The 12,067-nt window shown below is 56.3% G+C and overlaps 1 protein-coding gene across 2 annotated transcripts in view; it reads left to right on the plus strand.

The window, feature by feature from the left end:
- POC1A (POC1 centriolar protein A) overlaps positions 1-9,752 on the plus strand; it is a 67,027-nt gene extending 57,275 nt beyond the window's left edge. For both annotated transcript variants that reach the window (XM_010985393.3, XM_031470463.2), the window contains exon 11: positions 9,011-9,752. In XM_010985393.3, the coding sequence (XP_010983695.2) occupies positions 9,011-9,109 (99 nt within the window). In that variant the 3' untranslated portion in view covers positions 9,110-9,752. The remainder of the gene's footprint in view (positions 1-9,010) is intronic.
- Positions 9,753-12,067: the final 2,315 nt, after the last annotated feature.

Consider the following 12,067-nt stretch of genomic DNA (forward strand, 5'->3'; position numbering starts at 1 on the left):
CATTCCTGAGGTGGTCCTATTGGACCAGGGCCACGGCCTGACTTGTCAGGCTTTACTGAGCTTTTCCAGACTTCCAACAAGCTGCCAAGCAGTCCCTCTGACTTGTGAAGACTGTGTTTTATCAGGTATTGGCAAATTAACTATTTTAAATGGATTGTTGGAAAAATGAGCATCTGAAGAAAAGGGATGCTAAACGGGGCCAAGGCCACAGTACATGCCCCTCGCTTAGCCCTGTTTGGACTCACCCTGGAACTAGAGTACAGCCTATCGAGCAGTGACTGGCATCCTGCACCTTGAGGCCTGTTCCTGTCAGACACTTGGCTTCCCTGGTGGCCTGCTCATGGCTGCCAGAGATGAGCTTGAACCCAGTCCAGTGTTGGCAGCAGGTATAGCTCGGATCTTCCTCCTGGTGTGGGTGGTGCCCCGTGGGTCCCAGGAGCATCCGGTTTTATGGATGGTGGTGAGCGGACCCACTTTTTATAGCTTCTCTTTTGCGGGGTAAGCAATAATGTGGAAAAGCCTGTGTTTATTTAAAAGAAGTTGCTATAAAGCCACAAGGAAGGTAAATTAGCCAAGATTCTTTAATCTGGTGACTAATCTACCAATAGAAAATAGTTTTTCATGTATTTCCCGAAGAGAGCTAATCCTCATTAGAGGTGGGGGCTGGGGGATGCAGAAATGCCAGAGAAATCCTATATCCCTGAGATAATGTGAAACAGAAACATGGACTTCTGGGCCCAAGGGACAAAAGCTCATTTCGTGTTGTTAGCAGCAGGCTGTGGGGTGATGAGGAGTAGCTATAAAGACATTTGCTGAGCCCAGAAAGATTGGGAGGAATTTCTTTAGAAACGTGTATTTTTGTGTGCATCAGCTGTGTTTGTGATCCTGGACAAGTTAACGTGTCACACGTCAGTGTGAGTGGGAATCTCCATTTCAGGCCTCAAAGCTTTTAGTCCTCATCAAATCAGGCCTGAGGTGGGAGGGGAGGAACTGGGCTGCTTCCTGGACTCCTGCCCCACTTTGTGCCCCCACCACGTCCTGCTGAGGCCAGGAGGCTTCCTCCCTCCTAAGGCCAGCTGTTAGTGGCCCCTCCAGGCTCCAGCCTGCCCGCCCTCCTCTCCCTCCTCCGCCACCCCAAGTCCTCCAGGTCCGAGGCCCAAGCTGGGGGGAATGTTCCCCACCAGCCAGGCGGGCTCATCCCCAGAGTACGGCTCCCCAGGCCCGGGGGACCTGGACTGGCTGGTGCAGGACTTGCCTTCTCTGCATCCCCATGGTTCTCAGGGTCTGGCATTTGTCCATCCAGCACTCATTGTGCACCTATTAGGTGCCAGGAGCTGTGCCTGGACCGAGAAGATAGCAGTGAGTGAGAGTAGACAGAACCCCTATCCTCATGGGGCTGGCACTCAGACTGATGGCCATCTGCAGGCCGCTCGGGGAGGATGCATCACACCTCTGACTCGAAGGCCCCTGTGTCACAGACCTTTAGGCACTGGACAGAGGCTGGGGCTAAGAGGCAGAGCCTTTGTTGGTAGGAGCTAGGCCCAGACCAGCAACCCCTGTCCCCAGGGATCTGGGCTGGCCACTTCATCCCCCATTCATCCCTGACATGTGGCCAGGGCACCATCAGCAAGCCAGGGCCCTGCATGTGTGCACAGGCCCGCGCACATACACCAAGAGACAGAACTGGAGCTGGCAGGAGACAAGGCAGAGCTGGGCAGGCGCTGGCCCAGCAGCCCCACTTTGTTTTGATAGCTCACAAGACCCCACAGCAAAGAGATTCCCTTTTTATTGCATCTGTTTTAGATCTTTAGAATCTGAGTGAAGTCAAAACCATGCTAAGGGGAGATTAATTCCACATTTTTCCATCTTTGCAATGAAACCAAAGGAAAGTTAGACATTCTGTGCGGCACAGTCGAGACAGGGGTGTTGAGCCAAAGGCCAGCCCCTGGATGTTTCCCATGGCCTGGCACAAGTGCCCCAGTGCCATGGCTGGGTGACTGTGCTCTCTTCTTGAGACCCAGGGCACCTGGGACCCTCTACCCCCTAGAAATCTGGCTGCTGTGTTGGGAGAAGGGGGCTGGGGTGCCCCACCCACTATGGGGAGACCGCCTGGAGGAGCCAAATCAGCCACAAGCCTGGAAATGATTAAAAGGAACTTTCCATCACAGGAGAACTTTAAGAAGCAGCCAGACCACCACGTGCCCTGATGGCTCAGACCCTACAAGGCTTGACCACAGGCCACCTTCTTCAGGGCTTCATCAAGCCCAGTGTGTGCCTAGGGCCCCCCAACAGCCCAGAGCTATTCATAAAGTATTACAGTGGCTCTTCAAGAGATGCGTTGTACAGAGGAGGAGTCTAAAGCCATGAGTCAGATAACTTGTCCAAGGCCACTCAGCAAGTTAGCGGTCAAGTTCAGATTTGGACCCACGTGGTACAGCTCCTGAGCCTGTGCTCTTACCACCCAGGTCAAAGGTGGGGACTGGGAGTCACTCTGACAGCACTTTCCAAGGGCCCACGCCTTTGCTACAGCCAGGACCTGCTGAGAGAGGAGGAGGGCAGGGACCTGGGTGCTGGGGTGGGGATAAGGAGGACTTCTTGGGGGAGGGGGGCCGGAGTGGGGCGTCGGGTAGGTGTGGTTTGCCCCAGGAGAGCAGTAGTGACAAGCAACCCGGGCCTTGGGTGCCAGGTGAATGCCACGCCGAGGAGTTGGCCTTTATTCCTGAGCTCTTGAACAGGAAAGAAATACAGCAGAAGCAGGGTGGAGGGCAAAGGGGTGAAGAGGGACCCAGAGTCACCAGGAAGCCAAGACAGAAGGAGCGAGACTGGGAAGCAGTCACTGAGTGGGAAATGCCGGGGGGACTACAGCACTGACTGTCGGGGTCCAGGGGAAGGGAGGGCCTGCTTGAGTCAGGTGAGGCATCTCCTCGGGCAGAGCCTGGCCCCGCACAGCAGCCACAGTGGGCTTGGGCAGCCCAGATCCTATCACGTTATTTATTTCTGGCACCTCCATCACCCCGTCCTGCAGCCCCTTGCCCGCCCCAGGGCCCATGTGCTCACCACTCCCACTGCCCAGTGCTGCCTCCACCCGACACGTCCCTTCTCTTGGCTGAGTGTCTCCCCATGCTGGAGCCCTGGCAGACTTGTGCTCGTGTGGTGCTCTGACCCCCAACCATTTCAGCCCTCTTAGCCCACTCCCTGTCTTGCCCTGTTCAGACCCCGAGGCCCAGTCTCCTGGCTTCCTGGGAGAGAAAGAGCAGTTTTCGCTCCCCTCGCCCCCAGGCAGAGGATGTCAGCTCTCTGCCTCTGCCATCAGTCTGTCTCTGGCCCAGCCACTGTGTCCACCTCATGCCGCCTGTCTTCCACGTTCAAGGGAGGCCCAGGAGGGATGTGCAGCCACAGAAACCAATACCACTGACCTAAGAGGGGCCCAATGCTCCATGTGGGGCCCTGCTTAAAGGTGGCTCCAGGGACTGGGGCACTGGGAAAAAGAGCTGCCCCCAGCTGGACAGATTGGGGAGTGCAGTGGGGAAGCCTGGAGTGAGGCCTGCACCCGGAGAAGCATTTTGTAAGGAACTAACCAAATAGCTGGGAAGTGCAGATAGAACGGCTGGCCGATCACCCTCGTTGTTTCCCCTTCCTCCAGAATGTTATTCACTGTTGGTCATGGCTGAGCAGCTTTGCCGAAAGCCCACCAGGATAGGACTGGTACTGTAACCCCATCAGTACCTGGAAGCCCCGAAGAGCCAGAGTGTCGGTTGCTGCACATGGGGGGCACCTGACAAATGTGTGGGAGCAGACGATGGTGTCAGGAGGGCCCGTGTTGTGGGTGTCCTGTGGCCTCTCCAGAAGGCTCCAGTCTTCCCGCTACATCTGCACGGGGAGTGCGTGCAAGAGGCCTTCAGTAAAGGTGACGGCAGCAGTGGCTCTGGGAGGAGGAGCAGCTGCTGGAAGGGGCCTGGCCCTGCAGGCCATGCTTGGCAGCCTCACCTTCAGTCCCAGAGCAGCAGGAAGGCAGTGGGGCTCCTAAGCCGAGGAGGGGTGAGACCCTGCTGGCTGCTACATGGGGTCTGGTCTGGGAGTGGCTGTGTGGCCATGGTGAGGCGTGATGGAGGCAAGAGAGCACGAGAGGGGATGAGTGAGCGAAGAGTCAGTCGAGGGCCAGGGTCGGCACACTTTTTCTTAACAGTGAATATTCTGGGCTTTGTGGGCCGTAGAGTCTGTCACAACTACCCAACATGCCATTGTAGCCGGAAAGCAGCCATAGACAGTATGTAAGCAAACAGGCACGGCAGTAAACCTGACTGACAAAAACAGGCAGCAGGCTGACTGTGCCAAGCCTTGGTCTGGAGAGACAACAGAATTCAACAGCAAACAGGAGAGTTTCTAAAGGACCGATTTTCCATGAGAAGGGCTGTGGCTTCCTAGAAATTGCTGGTAACAGCAGGAGAAGGTGGTTCTGAAAGAAGCCCCCCAGGTGACCCCCTGGCAGGTGCAACTTGGAAAACGACATTTCTGGATCTCTTACGACCTCACCTGACTTGCAGGTGGAGGCCATGACCCCTAGAGGCAGATAGTGTTGGCAGAAGGGTAACAGTGTCCAGGTGTGGGGTCCTGTTGCTCCACTTCAGGGAGGGAAGTGCCTTATTTAAAGTGGAGCCCAATCTTGTGAGGGGCAGGGTGTTAGCAGTGACCTGGGTGAGTACCACAGAGTGGTTTGAGACTGATCACTTACGCTGTAGTGACACAAGCGCCCCAGTGAGAGACGGCATCTAAAATTAAGGTGTTAGGGTATTTTCTCATTCCCTGTCTATTTAAAGGTTCTTGTTGGTATGTCCCTTTTGTCCCTATAGTTTTGCCTTTTCATAGCATAAAATTGTGACTTTTGTGATCATTCCAAACCTAAACATTTAGCCGGATAAGAGAGTCTGTTTCATGGGCACTGGGGGCATCTGAGGCCTGGGAACTGCCTCTGAGAGTGGCCTGATGGTATGAGGGGACTGCTGGGTGACCCTGACGGATGTCCCTTCCAAGCACTTCTGCTCGTTTAATCCAGAGCCATCGAGCTAAGTGGCCTGACAAGTGGCTGCCACTGGGTGAGAAGAGAGATCCAGGAGTTTGTCCTTAGGCTGCTCAAGCTTGGGCATCGGGCGGGGGACAAGCAGATATCCTGGGGTCACAGGGCCTGTAGCCCTCAGGCACTGCCAGAGCCAGTGGGGAACAGGAAGTAGCCAGCCCTTTCCTTATACGTGCTCGATGCGGACAGAACAGGGTGCACAGTTCCTGGTACCTCATTCTGCACTCTGAAGCCAGGCCACCACGGTTCATGGTCCACGTTAGTCATTTACAAGCTGTGTGACTTTGGGCGAGTTAGTATCACTGTGCCTTGGTTTCCTCATTAGGAAAAACAGGCTCCTATCCTGAAGGGTCCTTGTAGAGTGCCTGGCACATCATGCACGCTGCGGGAACGAACGTCAGCTGCCTAGAGCAGCCCCCGGAGCAGAGTGTGTCAGGAATCGGGAGGGGCCCCCAGAGCCCAGTCCTGGCTTCTCCCGCTGGTCTTCCCTTGTGCCTGGGCTCTACACCCAGTTACAGAGGGGACCTTGTGCCTGGATGGCACCAGAGCCAGGGAGAGGGCATGAGCTGCCTGGTTTCTCCAAGGTCAGCAGACAGGAGGGACATCTCTGAGGAAGAATTTGGTCCCCGGTGATGGCCATCTTTCCCAGCTACCTTGCCCAGACAGGTCCGCCCAACAGCCAGAACCCTGGACTCATCTCTTTCTCTAGTTTCCCTTTGCTCTGCTTAAAATTAAATCAGAGACCCAAGGACACCCGTGTCAGGCAGGGCCATTTCCCTCTTTGGCATCTGCCACCACACCCAGCGTGCACCTCCTTGGGGACTTTGTGAGAGGCTGGAACCAGGTCAGATCTCATTCGCCCTTAGGAGAGTAGACTCAGAAGGACTGCAGAGGTGTTTGCCTTTCCAGTGCCTCTCCTCACCCTCCAAGGCAGGTGGGCCTTGTCTCTGGGCCTGGGGAGCGGGACACAGTGTGGCAGGAAAATTCCCAGGGCTGGACCTGGAGCACGAGGTCGGGGCAGCTGCGAGCAGCCTGCTTGGTGTGGCACCGGGCCTGGCGGGGAAGGACTGTGGGCTCTGCTCCACTCTCTGAACATTGGGACAGCACATACTCGCGGAGGCTTGCTGTGCCCCTGACATTTGGTGTGGGGATATTGCTCTGAACCAACAGGGAAAGTTCACATGGCAGAGGTGGCCGGGAACCCATCCTTGCTAGGGATGCGCTACCCTCTCACTGTCTGCACCGCCAGCCCTGAGTGTACTCAGGCTGACCACTGCTACTTGGCTGCTCTGATAGGAGCCTTTCCATCACTGGGGAAGCCCTTTCCTTGGTGGAGGGAAGGCATGTCAGCAAATCAGAGGTCAGGCTTTCTAGGTTTCACTTTCTCAGGAGCGATAACCATTTTCTATGAAAATGAGGGCCCATGCTTTATTGGAGTAGGATTATTCAGACAAATTTGTGAAACAGAGACTACCAGTCGGTGTTCTAAAGTACAGAAATCCAAAGTGCCCTCCTCTCCCTGGCCCATCCTTCCAGCTCAGAGGGGATTTGGTGGGATCAGATGTCACTGGGAAGAGCCGGGTAGACTTAATCCTTGGATGATGGCTGCCACCCAGCATCTTCTCAGAGTAGCTGGAGGCAGAGGGAATAGGGGGAGCGGAGATCAAACACGGAGATGATGTGACTCTTCCAGAAGCTTGCCTGGGAAGGGGAGAAGCCAGAGAGCGGCAGGGGAGGGAGGAGCTGCAGGTTTAAGAGGGGGTGGACATTTTTTCAGCCTGTTTGTCTTTAACGTGCTATGAAGCATCCCTTCAAAGCTCCCAAAGGAAGGACCCATAACTGGGCCAGCACCCTCCATTCAGCGGGCAGGAGGGGAAGTAGATGATACTTTTCTGTTCAAAGAAATTTAACATCAGACTTAATAACCGTATTTCTACCAAGCTGAAATCTGGGTCCCCTGTGGAACTAAGCGGAGGCCTCATGAAATGCGTGACACCCCTGGTATTGATGTTGGCCCAGCACCCACTGCCTCGACATTTGGAAATTTCGTCCCTGTGAAGTGTGTGTGTGTGCTGGGGGCAGTGCTGGGGGTTGAGCAGAAGAGGAAAAGCTGGCTGGCTCCCCTACTGGGGCCTGGAGTCTGGAGCCATCGGAAAAAGTCTGGATGAAAAATGATTTTGGAGCTTGGCTCAGTGTGAGTTTCACAGCAGCCAGTGGAAACTTCCAGGAATGCTGCTCTGGGCCAGCCGGGGGCTGTTTCCGCCACCACTTTTACGAGACGCAGACCCCCTCCACGGCTGGCCGGCCAGCACAGGGGAAGCGTGACGGTCTCTTCCAGCTCAGCTCTGCCTCTCAGAGTTCAGTTCATGCTCCACAGGCAGCAACTTTTCAGGCTCTGTCCCATACCCCAGGGCATGGAGCCCTTGCTGCTGGGCCAGCTCTTTAGAAGGGGCCTGCCCCCAGGAGGAGCAGCCTCTGTGAACGGTGGCCTCCGTGAACAGTGACATCCATGCGGTATGCTGAGAGAATTTATAGCGGCCTCAGAGGGGAAACTCCCTCCCAAAATGTTTCAATGTTTTATTAAACGTATGACAGGAAACTTTCCTTTCCACTGGACCAAGGCCCAGAGCCTCTATGGAGCCTCAGGGAAGGTGGCAGAACCTCCTGGGGGAGCCCACAGACAAATGGGTGAAATTAATAGAAAGTTTTGTTTCTGAACCTGACCTGTTTCTGATGCCTGCAGGCTCCACGGCACAGGAACCGAGCCTGCCCCATTCACAGTGGACTTGCCCAGGGCCTGGCGTGCACAGGCACCCAACCAACCCTGGACGAGGGGAGTGACAAGCAGGGACTTGATGCCCAGCGTGCATCAGGCTGAGCGAGTGCTGGAGTGGGCATTGACTAATGAGGTGGGCTTTTGGGGGGAGTACTTGAGGGCAGTCAGCTAGCCCCTCTCTGGGGAGCACATGGGCTCCTGGACACCACTGCCCCTCTGCCAACACTCTGTCTCCAAAGCCAGAGGAGGGGCGCAGGTTTTTGCAGCCTTGTCTGGAAGCCATGTCTGTGAGACTGGTCCTGGCCCACGAATCACATGCAGCACCAGGGGTGAGAGCATTGGACGGGCCAGACGGCCAGGTCTGCAGGCCAGCCTTCAGACTGGGTGTACGAGAGAGGCCAGGGAGCAAAGACTCGGCCTCTGGAAGCCAACATGATGACAAGCATTGGCACAGTGGCCAGCGTGGGTCAGGCCAACACATGCTGGGCACCATGCTTGCAGTCTCCAGGACCACTGTGAGCTTGACATCATTCCCATTAGAGAGGAAAAACGGCTCAGAAACAGGGAGTTCGGGCCTAACCCCCAGACAGCACATCATCCTTGCAATGGTCCTCAGTGGACTCGGACAGGAAGAGGCCCCCCTGGGCTCGGGGGAATCACCTCCCAGCCTGGGAAGCCCTCCGGGTGTAGCGAGCAAGGGCCCGAGGCATGGGCAGGACCCAAGGTGGGGGCGTCTTCATTTGTTGGTAATTTTCTCACCTTTGGAACAGAGATGGTAGATGGTCTCCAATTGGTTATGGACAGAGTGTGGCCCAACCGAGAAAGTGGTTCTGCTCTGGAAGCCCAGTCTAAACGCCAGACCACCAGGGTTGGGGGTGCCTGGCCTTTGGTTGTCTTGGGGAATGACCAAGGGCCGTGGGGCCTGCTGCCTACTCTTCCTCCCTGTGTCCTTCCCCTGCTCACCAACATCAGAGAACAACCGTCCGGAACCAGCAGGGGTGGACAGGAAGCCCAGAGACAAGGCGCCAGGCAGGATCCCTGGGTAGGAAGAGCTTGTCTTTGTTTGGCGGACCGAGGCAGCTGAGCAGGACTGGTTGAGGGGATCCCCAAGGCAGCCTAGTGGCCCCTCCATCCTCTGGGGCTGACCATTTGTTTTGCAGACAGTCTCCATCCTGGAACAGCGGTTGACACTGACAGAAGACAAGCTGAAGCAGTGTCTGGAGAACCAGCAGCTAATCATGCAGAGAACAACACCGTGATCAGGGGAGCAAGAATCAAGAGCTCGGTCGATTTGCGGGGTGGCAGGCCGGGGATTTGTACTGTGGGACGTGGGTGAATAAATAAAGGGGCTTCGGCTCTGGGGATCACATCCGTCCGGAGCCCCAGGGGTGGTGCTCTTTTGCTCTTCACCTGCTGTCCACACCTGGATACTCTCCACCTGGCAGTGGGGGGCCCCTATAGGCGGGGCCCACATCTGCACCATGGACCACATTTAGTTTAATGTGAAGGAACCACTTGAAAATGTCTGTGGCCTTGGAGTCCTAAGGAGCCCTCAGATGGCAGCTCTCCGCCGGAGGAGGTGGCTTCAAGCCACCTTGCTTTTCATTTATCTTACTGGGGCTTGTCACCCTTTCTGCCACGTGACAGGCTTTTCCCATCTCAGCGTAGAAATGGACTACTCGTTGGTTGGATAAGCCCGCAGTTTCCTCTAAATATGACAAAAGGCCCAGCATAGGCCCACCTGAGTCTGTTTTATCCAGGAACAAGCACTCTGGTGGGGAGGGGGTGGCTTTGTAGTGGCCTTGATTTCTGTCCCACACATGTCCACTGGGTCCTGGTGGCTTCCCCCTCTGCATGTGTGAGGGCAAAGGAATCTGAACATTAAAAAATACACTTTATTGAGCTTGTCGTAGAAATGGCTTGTTCTGAGTGAGACCTAATCAGCGCCCACCCCCATCCCCAGGGCCCATGAAGGGAGAATAAAAATGGCGTCTTGGGAGGGCCTCTATTGGGATGACCTCTGAAGCCCAGCACACCCTGTTTACAGCTGTTCAGAGCCTTGGGAAGCAAGACAGCCAGAGCCCCTGCACATATGCCCTCCCTCTGGCTGGCCTGGCTGCTGGCTGCTTCACCTGGGACCTGGAGGTCTCAGGCACCTGCCTTTCTACTTGCTTGTGAGGATTCCATAGGCTCCTTCTCGTGCATCCTTGCAGGAAAGCCAGGCAAGTGTTTCTTATATGTCTGAGTGCAGTCTGTGCCTTCAGCTTTGTGCTTCTGGGGGCGTGGCCAGCCAAGGATGTATTTATCCTGCAACACACCTGCCCTGCCCTGGGGGCTAGGGGAAGGCACTGTTAGATCTTCCCTGGAGCTGTCAGTACCAGGCAGCTGATGAGCTTCCCAGACTCTGCAGTTTCCAGGTAGGAGCAGAGCCTGGATGCCTAAGGGCTTGGACTGACAAGAGGCAGCCTGTGTTGAGTCCTGATGAACGAACCCGAACCCGAACCCGGGGAAGCTGCCTCTTCCCACTGGGCAGAGAGGGAGCTGCAATCTGGGGTCAGGCCTCAGGCTCTGCCTTTGGTCAATCTGTGTGACCTCAACATGGTGACATGAGCTCTGTAAGCCTCAGGTGCTTATATTAGGTGGTGGTGGTAACCACCCGCACCAGGTGGTGATGAGGTCGGTTCTGCAGTAGGTGCTTAACAGAGGCCCGTCGCTCCCGGGCCCCACCAGTCCCTCTAGGCCGACGGGGCCTGCTGTAGGTGGGGAAGACGCTGCTGGCTCAGGACGTTCTGGAGGCCCCCAGGACCTGCTACAGTCCTCCCACGTGGCCCTGCTGGTGTGTAGAAGAGCCCAGCAGGCCTGCTGGTCTAAATTGACAGGTTAAGACCCCCCAACTGCCTTGGGAAGTCATGGGCTCCCATGGGAGGCTTCTATGGGGAGTCTGGGCAACCCTAAGTCAGCTTGCGCAGAGGGTCCAGTGCCTGTGGGTCGGGCTCGTCATCCCGGCCCACGCTCGCTGTCCTACCACTGCTGAGCCCTCAGCTGTCGTGCTGTGGCCAGCAGAGCTGGGGCTCCCAGGTGGTGGGGCTCCAGCCCAGGGCGAGATCCTCTCCAAAGACCCAGATGGTGCCCCTTGCTGGGGACAGCAGGGCAGGAGCAGCATCTCCAGGGCACCGGGTGGCAGCTCTGCTCACAGGCCTGGCAAGGGCTGCCGTCGTTGCCATCTTCAGTGTATACAAGGATCTCGCCTTGAATTTCTCTCTGAAATCTGCCTTTCTGTGTGGGAGAAAATGTGGATTTGAGGGTCTGCTAGGGATTTGGGAAATGGTCTGGAAGCCCCACCGTGGCTACTAGGTGTAAACAGTCTGGAAAGGGCCCCCCCCACAGTGCAGGATCAGCGTGTCCTAGGACGTCTGACCTGGGCCCCCCAGGTGGAGGCGGGCTCTGGGCGCGGGCTGTCTGGGAGGGCTTTGTTAGAATGGCCTGCACATCACACTCCGGCCTCGACAGAGCCACCAGCCAGACCTGCAACTGGGGCAAAGGATGGTTCTTGGAGAGCTGCATTTGTCTTTAAAACAGCATAGAGCTGCCTCGTCCAAGCCAGTGTGTGTGACCACACCGAGGTCAGAGCTGTGGGGGACTCGACTCGGGCTCTCATTTGAGCCAATTCTTCCCCAGAGAGTTCCTTTTCTTGCTCATGTGGGGCCCGACCCAGGACCTCACTGCTCTGAGAATCTAGGGGCCAGGTTGCTGCTGGGGGCAGGGGGACAGGGGACCCTGGGGTGCTCTGCTCTCTCTGAGCTCTGTCTCTCCAGCCTCATTTCCAACCCCTTTCCCCTGGGAAGGTGCTGCAGGACCCTGAGCTGGGCGACACTTCTGGGGCTGGTGGCAGGCAGGACTGGCTACAGGGCCTGCACGAGACGAGGAGGAGTATGGGGCCTCGGGTCCTTGAGGTGGCTTGGCCAGGTTGAGGGCAACAACAGAGGTCCTTTGTTGCGGTGCTTCCCAAAATGACACTCCCTGCTAGCCCTCCCCACGGCTCCCCTGGGGCTGGGCTCTTACCAGTCCCCCACTGGGGCTGCCAGCCCTCTGGAAATGTAGATGCCTTAGCTCGGCCGTCATCTCTCCTAATTTTGGATTTTGGTAACTGAGCTCCCAGAAAACCAAATTGCAGGCATCTTTATTTTTCTTCCTTCCTTCCTTCCTTCCTTCCTAGA

The sequence above is a fragment of the Camelus dromedarius genome, chromosome 17 (genome assembly GCF_036321535.1).
Source record: "Camelus dromedarius isolate mCamDro1 chromosome 17, mCamDro1.pat, whole genome shotgun sequence".
Classification (NCBI taxonomy): Eukaryota; Metazoa; Chordata; class Mammalia; order Artiodactyla; family Camelidae; genus Camelus; species Camelus dromedarius.